Source organism: Danio aesculapii, chromosome 25, assembly GCF_903798145.1.
Source record: "Danio aesculapii chromosome 25, fDanAes4.1, whole genome shotgun sequence".
NCBI lineage: Eukaryota > Metazoa > Chordata > Actinopteri > Cypriniformes > Danionidae > Danio > Danio aesculapii.
Genome location: NC_079459.1, coordinates 36,462,115 through 36,475,765, shown reverse-complemented (window position 1 = coordinate 36,475,765; position 13,651 = coordinate 36,462,115). Strand labels below are relative to the sequence as shown.

The 13,651-nt window shown below is 37.7% G+C and overlaps 1 protein-coding gene across 1 annotated transcript in view; it reads right to left on the bottom strand.

The window, feature by feature from the left end:
• Positions 1–3,332, bottom strand: part of myo9ab (myosin IXAb) — a 77,393-nt gene extending 74,061 nt beyond the window's left edge. The window contains exons 1-2 of the mRNA XM_056451545.1: positions 3,092–3,332; positions 1,264–1,911 (exon numbers count right to left, since the gene is read on the bottom strand). Of these exons, the coding sequence (XP_056307520.1) occupies positions 1,264–1,911; positions 3,092–3,289 (846 nt within the window). The 5' untranslated portion in view covers positions 3,290–3,332. The remainder of the gene's footprint in view (positions 1–1,263; positions 1,912–3,091) is intronic.
• Positions 3,333–13,651: the final 10,319 nt, after the last annotated feature.

Genomic DNA, 13,651 nt, shown 5'->3' with positions numbered 1-13,651 from the left:
CTACAGCGCCGTCTGCAGTTCAAAACTAGCCTACAGCGCCATCTGCTGTTCAAAACTAGCCTACAGCACCATCTGCAGTTCAAAACTAGCCTAGAGCGTCGTCTGCTGTTCAAAACTAACCAACAGCGCCATCTGCAGTTCAAAACTAGCCTACAGCGCCGTCTGCAGTTCAAAACTAGCCTACAGCGCCGTCTGCAGTTCAAAACTAGCCTACAGCGCCGTCTGCAGTTCAAAACTAGCCTACAGCGCCGTCTGCAGTTCAAAACTAGCCTACAGCGCCGTCTGCAGTTCAAAACTAGCCTACAGAGCCATCTGCAGTTCAAAACTAGCCTACAGCGCCGTCTGCAGTTCAAAACTAGCCTACAGCGCCATCTGCAGTTCAAAACTAGCCTACAGAGCCATCTGCAGTTCAAAACTAGCCTAGAGCGCCATCTGCTGTTCCAAACTAACCATTAGCACCATCTGCTGTTCAAAACTAGTCTAGATTACCGTCTGCTATTCAAAACTAACCTAGAGCACTGGCTGCTATTCAAAACTAGCCTAAAGCGCCGTCTGTGATTGAAAATTAGCCTAGAGCACCGTCTTCTGTTCAAAACTAGCCTAGAGCGCAATCTGCGGTTCAAAACTAGCCTAGAGCTTCAGCAGCATTTAAAAACTACCCTAGAGTGCCGTCTGCTATTCAAAACTAGCCTAGAGCGCTGGCTGTGATTAAAAACTAGCCTAGAGCTCCATCTGCTGTTCAAAATTAGCCTACAGCATCATCTGCAGTTCAAAACTTGTCTAGAGCGCCGTCTGCCATTCAAAGCTAGCCTAGAGTGCCATTTGCGGTTCAAAACTAGCCTAGAGCTCCATCTGCTGTTCAAAACTAGCCTAGAGCGCCGTCTGCCATTCAAAGCTAGCCTAGAGTGCCATTTGCGGTTCAAAACTAGCCTAGAGCACCATCTGCTTTTAAAAACTAGCCAAGAGCCCCATCTACTATTAAAAACCAGCATAGAGCGCCATCTGCTGTTCAAAACTAGCATAGAGCGCCGTCTGAATAAGAATAGATGCAAAAAAGAATAGAAATGCATTTTGAAAATCTGAAAATCGATGCATAATACATTTTGCCAAACAAACAGTTTATTATTTATGAGTTTTGCTATCAGAACTAAGCTGGAAAAGGATAACTTATCCATGCTGACGAATTCATAAGTATTGTACCCTGCACTGTTAACATGAGCAATAACAGCAGATGTTGATGGTTCAGAAACAGACAATCGGTACCTCTAGCACGGGTCCGGCCCCGAGGATGATCTGCTCGACGCCGCTAGCGAAGCCCTTCTGGCTGAGCGCCGTCAGGTGGTGGATGAGGAAGTTTGTGCTCTGCGTTTTCCCCGATCCGCTTTCTCCAGAGATCACAATGCACTGATTCCTGTGTCGCTGCAGCATAGCGTGATATGCCGCGTCCGCCACCGCAAAGATGTGTGGCTCCAGCTGCCCGAGCCGGTGCTTATCGTACATCTTGACGTATTTGGGATTATAAATGGGCAGGAATTTGAAAGGGTTGATGGCAATCAGAATGGAGCCCACATACGTGTAGATGTTCTCCTGTCGGAAGCGTCCACGCAAATTCTCCAGCAACGTGTGTTCGTTCAGATCGGGTAGCGAGCACAGATCCGCCACGAACTGAGCGGCAGGTGGCTGAGGGAGAAGACCACGCTCCACCATCCGCCGCCGCTCCTCCGTTACACGCAACCACATCTGCAGGCTGCCATAGTGGATGGAGCCATCCAGGTTCTTCTCGCGGAGAAGGAAACGGTAATCCTCGCCCAGCAGCCGGTTCTCCAGAGCCATCCGCGGCCACAGCATCATCCGCTGTGCAGGACAGTCGCTCGGGTTCAGGATCCACTCCTCACCGCCAAACTCCTTGACCTTGAACACACAATGTTAGATAACAAACTTACAATACACAGCCGAAAACAAAATTATTACCCCTCCTGTGAAATTATTTCATTCGATTGGCTTAAACAAAAAAATACTTTAGATGGAATAAAAAAAAATTATAATTAAATTTCAAATTGTGTCGCCATTCGTACCTGAAATTATTCTGAACCTTGTTTTCAATAGTGGATGGCTAAAATAATCATTGATAAATCACATCGTCTGCTGTATAAACTAGATTAGAGCGCCATCTGATGTTAAAAACTAGCCTAGAGCGCTATCTGCTGTTATAAGCTAGCCTAGAGCGCCATCTGCTGTTATAAGCTAGCCTAGAGCACCATCTGCTGTTATAAACTAGCCTAGAGCGCCATCTGCTGTTATAAACTAGCCTAGAGCGCCATCTGCTGTTATAAACACACCTAGAGCGCCGTCTGCTGTAACAAACTAGCCTAGAGTGCCATCTGCTGTTAAAAACTAGCCTAGAGCTCCGTCTACTGTTTAAAACTAGCCTATAACACCATCTGCTGTTAAAAACTAGCCTAGAGCACCGTCTGCAGTTCAAAACTAGCCTAGAGCGTCGCCTGCTGTTTAAAACTAGCCTAGAGCACCGTCTGCTGTTCAAAACTAGCCTAGAGCACCATCTACTGTTCAAAACTAGCCTAGAACACCGTCTGTTGTTCAAAACTAGCCTAGAGTGCCATCTGCTGTTCAAAACTAGCCTAGAGCACCGTCTGTTGTTTAAAACTAGCCTAGAGCGTCGCCTGCTGTTTAAAACTAGCCTAGAGCACCGTCTGTTGTTCAAAACTAGCCTAGAGTGCCATCTGCTGTTCAAAACTAGCCTAGAGCACCGTCTGCTGTTCAAAACTAGCCTAGAGCGTCGCCTGCTGTTTAAAACTAGCCTAGAGCGCCGTCTGCTGTTTAAAACTAGCCTAGAGCACTATCTGCTGTTCAAAACTAGCCTAGAGCGTCGTCTGTTGTTCAAAACTAGCCTAGAGCACTGTCTGCTGTTCAAAACTAGCCTAGAGCGTCGCCTGCTGTTTAAAACTAGCCTAGAGCGTCGTCTGCTGTTCAAAACTAGCCTAAAGCGCCATATATGTTGTTCAAAACAAAACTAAATGTATGCTAGCAACCCATGCCATCAGTAAAGTGTGTTTGTGTTTGTGATGTTTACCTCTGCAAGCACATAGAGCCGCGTGCGGTCGAGCTGCAGCCGCTCGATGACTCGTTCGATCACCTCAGCGGCTGTCGTGATCTTGCGAGCGCTGACCGGACAGTAGATGGTGCTCTCGGACAAAGATCCGGGATACACTCGTAAGGTGAACTCCGAGTCCTCGAAACGACGGCGTCCACCGACATCATGACAACTCATGATGGAGCAGCAGCTTCCATGAGCTCCAGACGCAGCGCCAACACTTCACGACATCCTACCTGCGGAGACGATAACACCGTCAGCAGAATAAAATTTAATCTACATTCATTTCTTTAGCTTCGGCTTACTCACTGATTTATATGGGGTCGCCACAGCAGAATGAACCGCCAACTACTCTGGCATATTGTGCAACGGATGCCCTTCCAGCTGCAACCCAATACTGGGAAACACCTATACACACATTCACACACTACAGCCAGTTTAGTTGATCAATTCCCCTAAAGCTCATGTGTTTGGACTGTGGGGGAAACCGGAGCACCAGGAGGAAACCCACGCCACCACGGGGAGAACATGCAAACTTTTGTTCATTTTATTTTAACTCTTACTGCAAAAATCACATTAATAAATAAGCGGATGTTTATTAACAAGATATTAAAAGTACAAACATTTTTTATTTGTTTGATAAATAAAATAAAGCTGACAAAACCTTACAAAACATTATAGTAAATTAATAAATAAAAATAGATACAAAAATAAAGAAATAAATAGTAATAGATAAAAGCCTAAATTAGAAATTAAATAAGTTGAAGTGCTAAACTAAAAAAAAATAATAGATATATATTTATATATATAGTTAATATTTTATATATACCTTATTTATATTTATATATATTTAAATCTAAAGTATTTTTTTAATAAATAAACAATATAAAAAAGGTTTAATAACATCGGGTGGTGCAGTGGGTAGTGCTGTCGCCTCATGGTAAAAAGGTCGCTGGTTCGAGCCCTGGCTGGGTCAGTTGGCGTTTCTGTGTAGAGTTTGCATGTTCTCCCCGTGTTGGTGTGGGTTTCCTCTGGGTGCTCCGGTTTCCCCCACAGTCCAAACACATGCACCATAGGGGAATTGATCAACTAAATTGCCCGTAGTGAATGTGTGTGAATGCAAGAGTGTATGGGTGTTTCTAAGTGATGGGTTGCAGCTGGAATGGCATACGCTGCTTAATAACATATGCTGGAAAAGTTGGTGGTTCATTCCGCTGTGGCAACCCATTGATTAAAAAAGGGAATACGCAGAAAAAAAAATGAATGTAAGAATATATTCAACAATATAGAAATAAAATAATACAATATATTTAGGCTGAAGTATACACCGGTCACAATCATAAAATAAGAAATAAAAAAAAATGTAAAAATCATACAACTAAACTACATAAATACTAAAGGTCATAAATCGTACTAAAACTAAATAGAGAAGAAATAAGGGACTAAGAAAAGATAAATTAAAAAATTATATAATGAAAAAGCAAAAACAAATGTAAAAATATAAACCAGAGTTAAAGTGAGAACTAAATTATAAAAATGACCAATAAATGTAAATATTAAAAACACTACAGTTAGTAGTTACCTACAGTAAGCTTTTTGATGTCATTTCAAGCATTTAGACATGTGTAAAATATAATAAAATAAACATACAAAAATGTGTGCGCATGTGTGTGGCTGTGTGTATATCTGTGTATATATATATATATATATATATATATATATATATATATATATATATATATATATATATATATATACACAGTTGAAGTCAGTATTAATCAATTATTAGCGCCTCTTTTTTTCCCCCCTAATTTCTGTTTAAATGAGGTTTTTTTTCAACACATCTCTAATCATAACAGATTTAATAACTCATCTCTAATAACTGATTTATTTTCTCTTAGACATGATGACAGTAAATAATATTAGACTAGATATTCTTCAAGACACTATTATTCAGCTTAAAGTGACATTTAAAGGCTTAACTAGGTTAATTAGGGTAAAGTTAGGGTAATTAGGCAAGTTATTGTATAATGATTATAATTATTGCTTAAGGGGGCTAATAATATTGACCTTAAAATGTTTTTTTAAAAATTAAAAACTGCTTTTATTCTAGCTTAAATAAAACAAATAAGACTTTCTCCAGAAGAATAAATATTATCAGACATACTGTGAACATTTCTTTGCTCTGATAAACGTCATTTGGGAAATATTTAAAAAAGAAAAAAATAATTCAAAGGGGGGCGAATAATTCTAACTTCAACTGTATTTGTATATATGTAAGCATGTATGAGTGTGTGTGTGTATATATATATATATATATATATATATATATATATATATATATATATATATATATATATATATATGGGCTGCACAATGTATTGTTTCAGCATCGATATCACAATGTGCAAATCCGCAAGTCATATCGCAGAAAAAGAAGTGTCAAGTTCAGTGTCAGTTTATTCGTCCCATAGGAAATATGAGTGCAATTATAGCTGTAATGTAGAGACTATTAGATTTCAAGTGTATTTAAACCATTTCTGTATGAGAAATTATAACATTTGTAGTTATCAAAGATTATTTGCATTTAACTTTTTATGCCGTGCAGACTATGCAGTGTTATTTACTAATGACACACGCCAAAAAATAACTAATAAAATGCTGTCGGTTTCATTTATGCTGATTAACTGTCCTATGAAATCATCCCGATCAATATAAAACAATAAAAAAAAACTATAACACAAATATAAAACTATGAATTCTTAACACATTGAGCTGTTCAAATCATCTGCTGAAATTATATTCATATCACAATATATAACCACAGAAAAACCAAACATTGCAATGTCAGTTTTCAATATCATGCAGCCCTAATAAATATATATATATATATATATATATATATATATATATATATATATATATATATATATATATATATATATATATATATATATATTAATAATTGCAAAACTAAAAAAGATCAAACTAAATAAAAAATAAGATGTTAACAGTAGATATAATATAAATGACACTTGAAAGCATAACCGCAGAGACGGCTGTGATCTCCTGGCATATAAAGGTCATCTTCAGTGAGGTTTTACAGGGTTATTTAAAGCATTCAGACGTGGGTGTGAGATGAATCCTCTGTGCTGTTAACAAAGCGTAGGTATTTCAGAAGTATGAGCTCCTACAAAAGACTGAGCTCTGCTTTTGACGGAGACGGGTTTGAGTGTCATTCAGCAGATCCGCATCACTTCCTGAGTCACACAGGTGTGCAGAAAACAACACAAAACCCTCCCTAATCACAGCATTCACTACACAAAGAGCACGCTTTGAAGAAAATACAGACACTCGCTTCCTTACAGTCAAAGAAAACACACAGCAGAGGTTTGGCAAGCGAATATTAGAGCATTCATTCATTCATTTTCCTTCAGCTTGGTCCCTTATTTATCAGGGGTCGCCACAGTGGACTGAAGCGCCAACTATTCCAGCATATGTTTTACACAGTGGATGCCTTTCCAGCTGCAACCCAGTACTAGGAAACACCCATACACACTCATTCACATACACTATGGCCAATTTAGTTCCTCAATTCCCCTATAGCGCATGTGTTTGGACTGTGGGGGAAACCGAAGCACCCGGAGGAAACCCACACCAACACGGGGAGAACATGCAAACTCCACACAGAAACACTCACTGGCCCAGCCGGGACTCGAACCAGAGACCTTCTAATATTAGAGCAAATAATCTGTATTATGATGCCCTATGATAAAACATGAATATGAAATCATAATCGATTATTTAGCTTGCTAATACCAGGTCTTATTGCGCACTCACATAATTATATTTATATATATGCATAAATATGCTACATTTATATATTTGACTATTGCTGTTTCTGATGTTTGTTAAGATTACACTTCATCATATGAATTTATATTTGTCAATAGAGTTTTTTTCGATATTTTGTGACATCACATTTTTCTATAGACTCTATAGATTATTCCAATGTGGTCATCTCATTGGCCCATGAACATTTCCTGCTTTTTAATTAAACTAGATGCAGTTCAATCACAACTTAACAATAAACAGCTCTCATTACATTAATATATCAATATGTGGCTCTTTTTGGATTTTCGGAAGCGATGGAAATTAAAAATGTAAAACAGGAAATACGTTAGGACCATTGTTATTGTTTACATCCCTCAAAATGGTTTATATGAAGTGCTTGATTTAATAAATCTTTATTGATTTATTACCTTTTTAAAAATACTATAAAAATAAAAATATATTTAATTTTACTTTCTAAATATAGACCTTTTTCTTGGCTGCTGCATGGAGGGCACCACTGTGACCAGCGTCTTCCAGTAGGATGCTGAGAACTTTCGTTTACAGCGTTTACAACTGGTTAATGTTGATCAGAAATGGTTGTCAATACTGTTTTCAGTGGCTTACGGAGTGTTTTTGTGATCCACAAGCTTGATTATGAAAAGTGTGTGTTAAAGCCGCTATACTTCTGTCAGATTCGATTCAAGCGCGAGAGAAAAACACTCTCCTGATTCAGTGTCTGCCGTCAGATCAGCTGCTGAAATACATTGTTAGTGTTCCCGACCTGTCAGCTGTTGTACTGTACTCAGTAGCTCTTCAATGCACGCACACACACACACACACACACACACACACGCGCGCGCGCGCGCATGGGATCACTGCATTATAGAGCTATATTACTGACATGAAACCTAACAGGTATTTAACGAAGGCATGCAATTTCCAAAAAATAAGAGTATGTGACTGATAATTCGCAGGCTGATTTGCATGTTGAATCTAATCGGGAGCTGTTTATGTTTCATTTAGTGAGTGTGTATTGTGTAGTATTTTGTGTAGTCATTTCAAAACACTTTATTTTCACTTTGTGCCAGTCTTTCAATCAATGTGTTCGTGGGACAGTACAAACAGTGTGTGTCAAACATTTTGGTCAATTACATTTGTTTGGGTTGGTTATATATTTGAATAAAAGGGAAAATAATCACTTTAGCGATGACGAGGCTTCATTTAAATAGCAGAAGATGCCATCTGATGGTAAGAGTAAATGACTCACGAAATGTTGCTTTTTATTCCTATTAGCTTGCATTATTTAAATGATCAGTCCAGAAGGTGGCGCTGATCAACAGCAATATTAGTTCAAAGATGTTAAAAGCAAGTTATTTATTTATTATATATTTATTGCCACATCAGCAACTTATGGCTATTTCGTGGCCAAATGGATATACATTAAAATATTACATGATAAAAACTAATTCGTATTATACTAAAAAAGTTACTTAGACAAATATATCAAATATAAATAGATAAAATTCACAAAAAAATATGATTTTTCAGTTCTATTTTTGATTAAAAAAATGTAAAACTCTTCCTGGTGGTACCTTTTTGAAAATGTCCATCAAAGTACTCTCCTTATAAAAATGTTAATTTTCTCCTTTTATAATTTAAAATATAAAAAGTCTAATGGAATTGAAACTTCTACATTCCAACAAAATATGTTTGATGATAAGAGTAGTCTGGCATTTATTACATTTAGGTGATTCTTCGTTATTTAATAAATATGAATGTGTCAACCTAGAATGCCCAATTCGACATCAGGTATAGACCGTCTGATCATGCCTGGTCTCGAAATTATAATTTGCTAAATGTCTTTCATTTATTTTCAGGTTAATTTCATATAATTTGTTGTTGATGCAGTTGTCCCATTCTCTTTGCCATGTTTTGTTTATGTATAAATTGATGGTGGGTTTCAAGTCATAAGGAGGAATTAAACATTCGGTCAGATTAAAGGAGACAGCCATTTTTGCAGTTTCATCTGCCAGTTTATTTCCACGTGGTCCCATATGACCTGGAATCCAACAGAAGATCATGTTGAACTTCTGATTTTCTGGTGTTGTCATTTTCTTTAAAAGCATGGACATTATAGGGTGATCACACTTAAAAGCTTCAAGTGCTTGAAGACAGGAGTTGGAATCTGTGCAGATTAAAAAGTTACGATGCTGTGTCCTTTCCATTCGATACGTTAAAAGCAAGTAAAATAGATTAAAACTATCGTTTCAAAGCTGTCCGAATGTGACTGTTTATAAGCATCAAGCTGGCGACCGGAAGTTCTTAGCAAAATGTTCATTATGAAATACAATTAAATAATTGGATAAATAATTCCATCAAGAAATAGTAATGAATTAAACATGACTAGTAAGAGTAATAATAATATTTTATCTTTTAAAAACATCCTTCAAAGGTCTTTGCTTTATTTACAGCTGTGGACGATATTTTTACCATGAGCTCTTAAAAACCCTCCACAGAAATAAAAGCACAGGAAAGAGGAAGGAAGAAAAGAGGAGGTGTTAAAGCGGGTTAAAACGGTCAGGCAAACGCACAATGAATAATGAACAGATGGAAGAAACACAAGAGAGACAGATTTAAGCTGAGCACAAAGAAAAATACAATCCTGAAAGTGCAGAGAGAAAAATTAATCTCTCCTTATGAAACGTGATGCTTACGCCAGCTAATTAAAAGCATAGCAACAGCCTAGCAACCATTCAACATCTCCCCTGCACAGAAACTACATACAAACCATAGAGCAACATGTTAACAACCACCTAGGATCCCCTAGCAACAGCATAGCAATACTACAACAACAACATAGCTACATGTTAACCACATAGCAAGCAACACATTAACAACCACCTAGCATTTCCTTGCAACTGCATAGCATCACCCTAACAACCAGATAGCAACACAATAACAATCCCTTAGAATTCCCCTAGCAACAGTGACACCCAAACAACTACACAGCAAACACCAAGCAACATTTTAACAAAAATCTAGGACTGCCTAACAACTGCACCGCTATACATGCATAACAAACCACCTAGAAACATGTTCACCACCACCTAGAATTCCCTAGCAAATACATAGCATCCACCTAGCAACACATTAACAACCATAAAGGATGTCTAGTAACTGTATAGCAACAGTAACAACTACACAGCAACAGGTTAACAACCACCAGTGATCTTCTGGCAACTGTATAGCAACACTAACAACTACACAGCAACAGGCTGACAACCACCAATGATCTTCTGGCAACTGTATAGCAACACATTACCAACTACACAGCAACAGGCTGACAACCACCAATGATCTCCTAGCAACACCCTGACAAACACATAGCAACCACTTAGCAACACATTAACAACCATAAAGGATCCTTAGCAACTGTATAGCAACACTAACAAACACATAGCAAACACTTAGCAACACATTAACAACCATAAAGGATCCTTAGCAACTGTATAGCAACACATTACCAACTACACAGCAACAGGCTGACAACCACCAATGATCTCCTAGCAACACCCTGACAAACACATAGCAACCACTTAGCAACACATTAACAACCATAAAGGATCCCCAGCAACTGTATAGCAACACTAACAAACACATACCAAACACTTAGCAACACTTTAACAACCATAAAGTATACCTAGCAACTGTATAGCAACACCCTAGCAAACACATGGCAACACATTAACAACCATAAAGGACCCCTAGCAACTGTATTGCAAAGCTATAACATCCACAGAGCAACAGGCTGACAACCATCAAGAATACCCTAGCAACAGTATAGCAACATCCTAAGAAACACATAGCAACTACTTAGCAACACATCAATATCCATAAAGGATCCCTAGAAACTATATAGCAACTCCCTAACAACCGCATAGCATCCTCACAGTTAAAGCTGTGCAGTTTGAGTCTTTGGCTGCTGTCTTACAGTGAATCAGTGGTGTATCACAGACTCCTGCTGAATGACAGTGAGCATCATGCACATCTGCTGGATTAACACATCTGTGTCTTTTATTAAACGGAGCCCAGAGTCTCCTTAAATACAGCTGACAGCACAGCCTCGGGAATCTTCCCATGATGCCTCACTTCTCTGACACTGACAGCCCTGCTAGGCAATATTTCCCCGTAGCCAATAAAGATGAGTGACGGAGCGTAATGGACTGTACACACACACATATATACGCGCACACACACATTCCTCATGCTTTCCCTGGGATCTTTCCATACTGGCAGAGCGGCTTCTTAATAGAGACAAATGAACAGGGTTTATCTGACAGGTACAGAATAACACAACAGAAACTCAACGACACTTCACTGAGACCAACTGGAAAAAATGGAATAAAACAGTATATAAAGATATATATATATATATATATATATATATATATATATATATATATATATATATATATATATATATATATATATATATATATATATATATATATATATATATATATATACACACATGTTTTATGCAATCGGCTCTTAAATGTGCAACATATATTTGCTAACTCGCGGGACAGTAACACGTGCAACCACACATGCCCACAACACGTTTGCCAAACAAGCTAAATAAAAGAAGAATATTGCAGTTTGACACAGAGAAGTTGATGTTAAACCAGCGCTGATGCTGATCGCCTCTGTCCTGGATCTGCGTCATAAACTCATCAAACAGGCTACAGTTTTGATAATTTAGTGTACAACCAACAAACTAAACTTTTTTCCATTTGGAAAATTACAGTTATTAATAGTTCTTATATAATATACATTTTTAAAATGGCCTATATAGCCTAATCCACCAATCAAACAAATCCAAATATTTACTTGAGTTCTGCATAATGAATAACTCTGCACCAAACTGAGGCTTTCATTTTACAGCTTATAAAACATGTATGCAAATTAATGCAATATCATATGTAAACAACAACATTATTATATGCTACAGTAGCGTGTACTTTACAAATAGTCAACATATGAGCCTTAAGTTTCACTGTCATTATCTTTCATCAAACACAGTGCGTGCGCACATGAACCGCGATCGAGACGGAGGAAATAAGTCATAATCATAAGACATAGTCTTTAAACTAATGACTTCTATTAAAAACGTTGACAGAAGTTTTGTGATATAATAATAACAGCAGAGCATTAATTAAATGCAGATTTTCGGTGGAGCGATCGATTTAAGGTAGCCTGATATTTTTATTTGACAGAAGAAAAAAACATGATTGGACAAACAGCCTATGCTGGTTCTTTTAAAGGATCAGTCAGTGTTTTCATTTGTAATCTAAATCTTTCATTAAAGTGAAAAATATCTAGGGCAGGCCTATTTATTTTATTTATTTATTTAGTTTATTCTTTATTTCTATGCAGTTGGAAACACTGCAGGTGCGTGAAGAGGATCTGTTATGTTCTGTATGCTGCTGTTCACATCTTAAAATAAATCAGTATTTTTAAATGCAATATTTAATGTGTCACACAACATAGGCACGTTATTTTTTTATTATAATTATTAAATAGTAATTTATTATTAATCTGACCAGTTAACAGTTAATATCTGGTTAACGAGCGGCAGTTGTCGGTTGGCAAAATTAACCGAAATAAGCATCCCTAGTTCATATTTGTAGATTTCTTAAAAATATACTTACTAAATAACTAAATTAATACATAATAATATTATGTAATATAATAATAATAATACAATAATAATAATACATAATACATTTATTGATTAAAATCAATAAATCGTTTGATTAAAATAAATATTTATACTTTAAATAATTAAATTAAAAATAATTTGATTAAAATAAACCATTTATTTATATTCCTTCGGCTTAGTCCCTAAGGTTATCAGGGGTAATCACAATGGAATGAACCTCCAACTATTCCAGCATAGGTTTTACACAGCGGATGCCCTTCCAGCCGCAACACAGTACTGGGAAACACCCTTACTCTGACAATCACACACACTCATACACTATGGCCAATTTAGTTGATCAATTCCCCTATAGCGCATGTGTTTGGACTGTGGGGGAAACCGGAGCACCCGGAGGAAACCCACACCAACACGGGGAGAACATGCAAACTCCACACAGAAACACACACTGACCCAGTCGGACTCGAAACAGCAATTTGTCCAATTAATAAATATGTTTTAATTGATATAACGGATAGTGCATATTGAAATGCATAAACATAAATATTCATACTTTAAGTAAATAATAAAACAAACCAATAATCAATCAAACATGCAGGCTCAGTCTGCTGATGATGTCATCCAAAGCTCACACCATCCCAAAATGCCCTCAGGTTAATTTTTAAGACTCTATAATAACGACACAATCATCCTGTCACTTTCTGGACGAGCGGTTCCTGACAGCTGATTGGCTGCTGATCCTCCAGATAACAGACCACATGACAGCTCTGCAGGGTCAGAGGTCAGAGGTCAGTGACACGAGCTCATGTCACAGAAGATCACACCGAATCACCGGCGGATCCTTGCGGTCCCGGACACCACAAACACACACAGCAGGTGAGCAGAAGGGCGGGACGGCGCTCATTCCTCATTCTGTTTGACTGAGGATGAAAGCCGACTCAGTAGTGAATGTTGGAGAGCGACTGACTAACTAGCAGACAAACTGC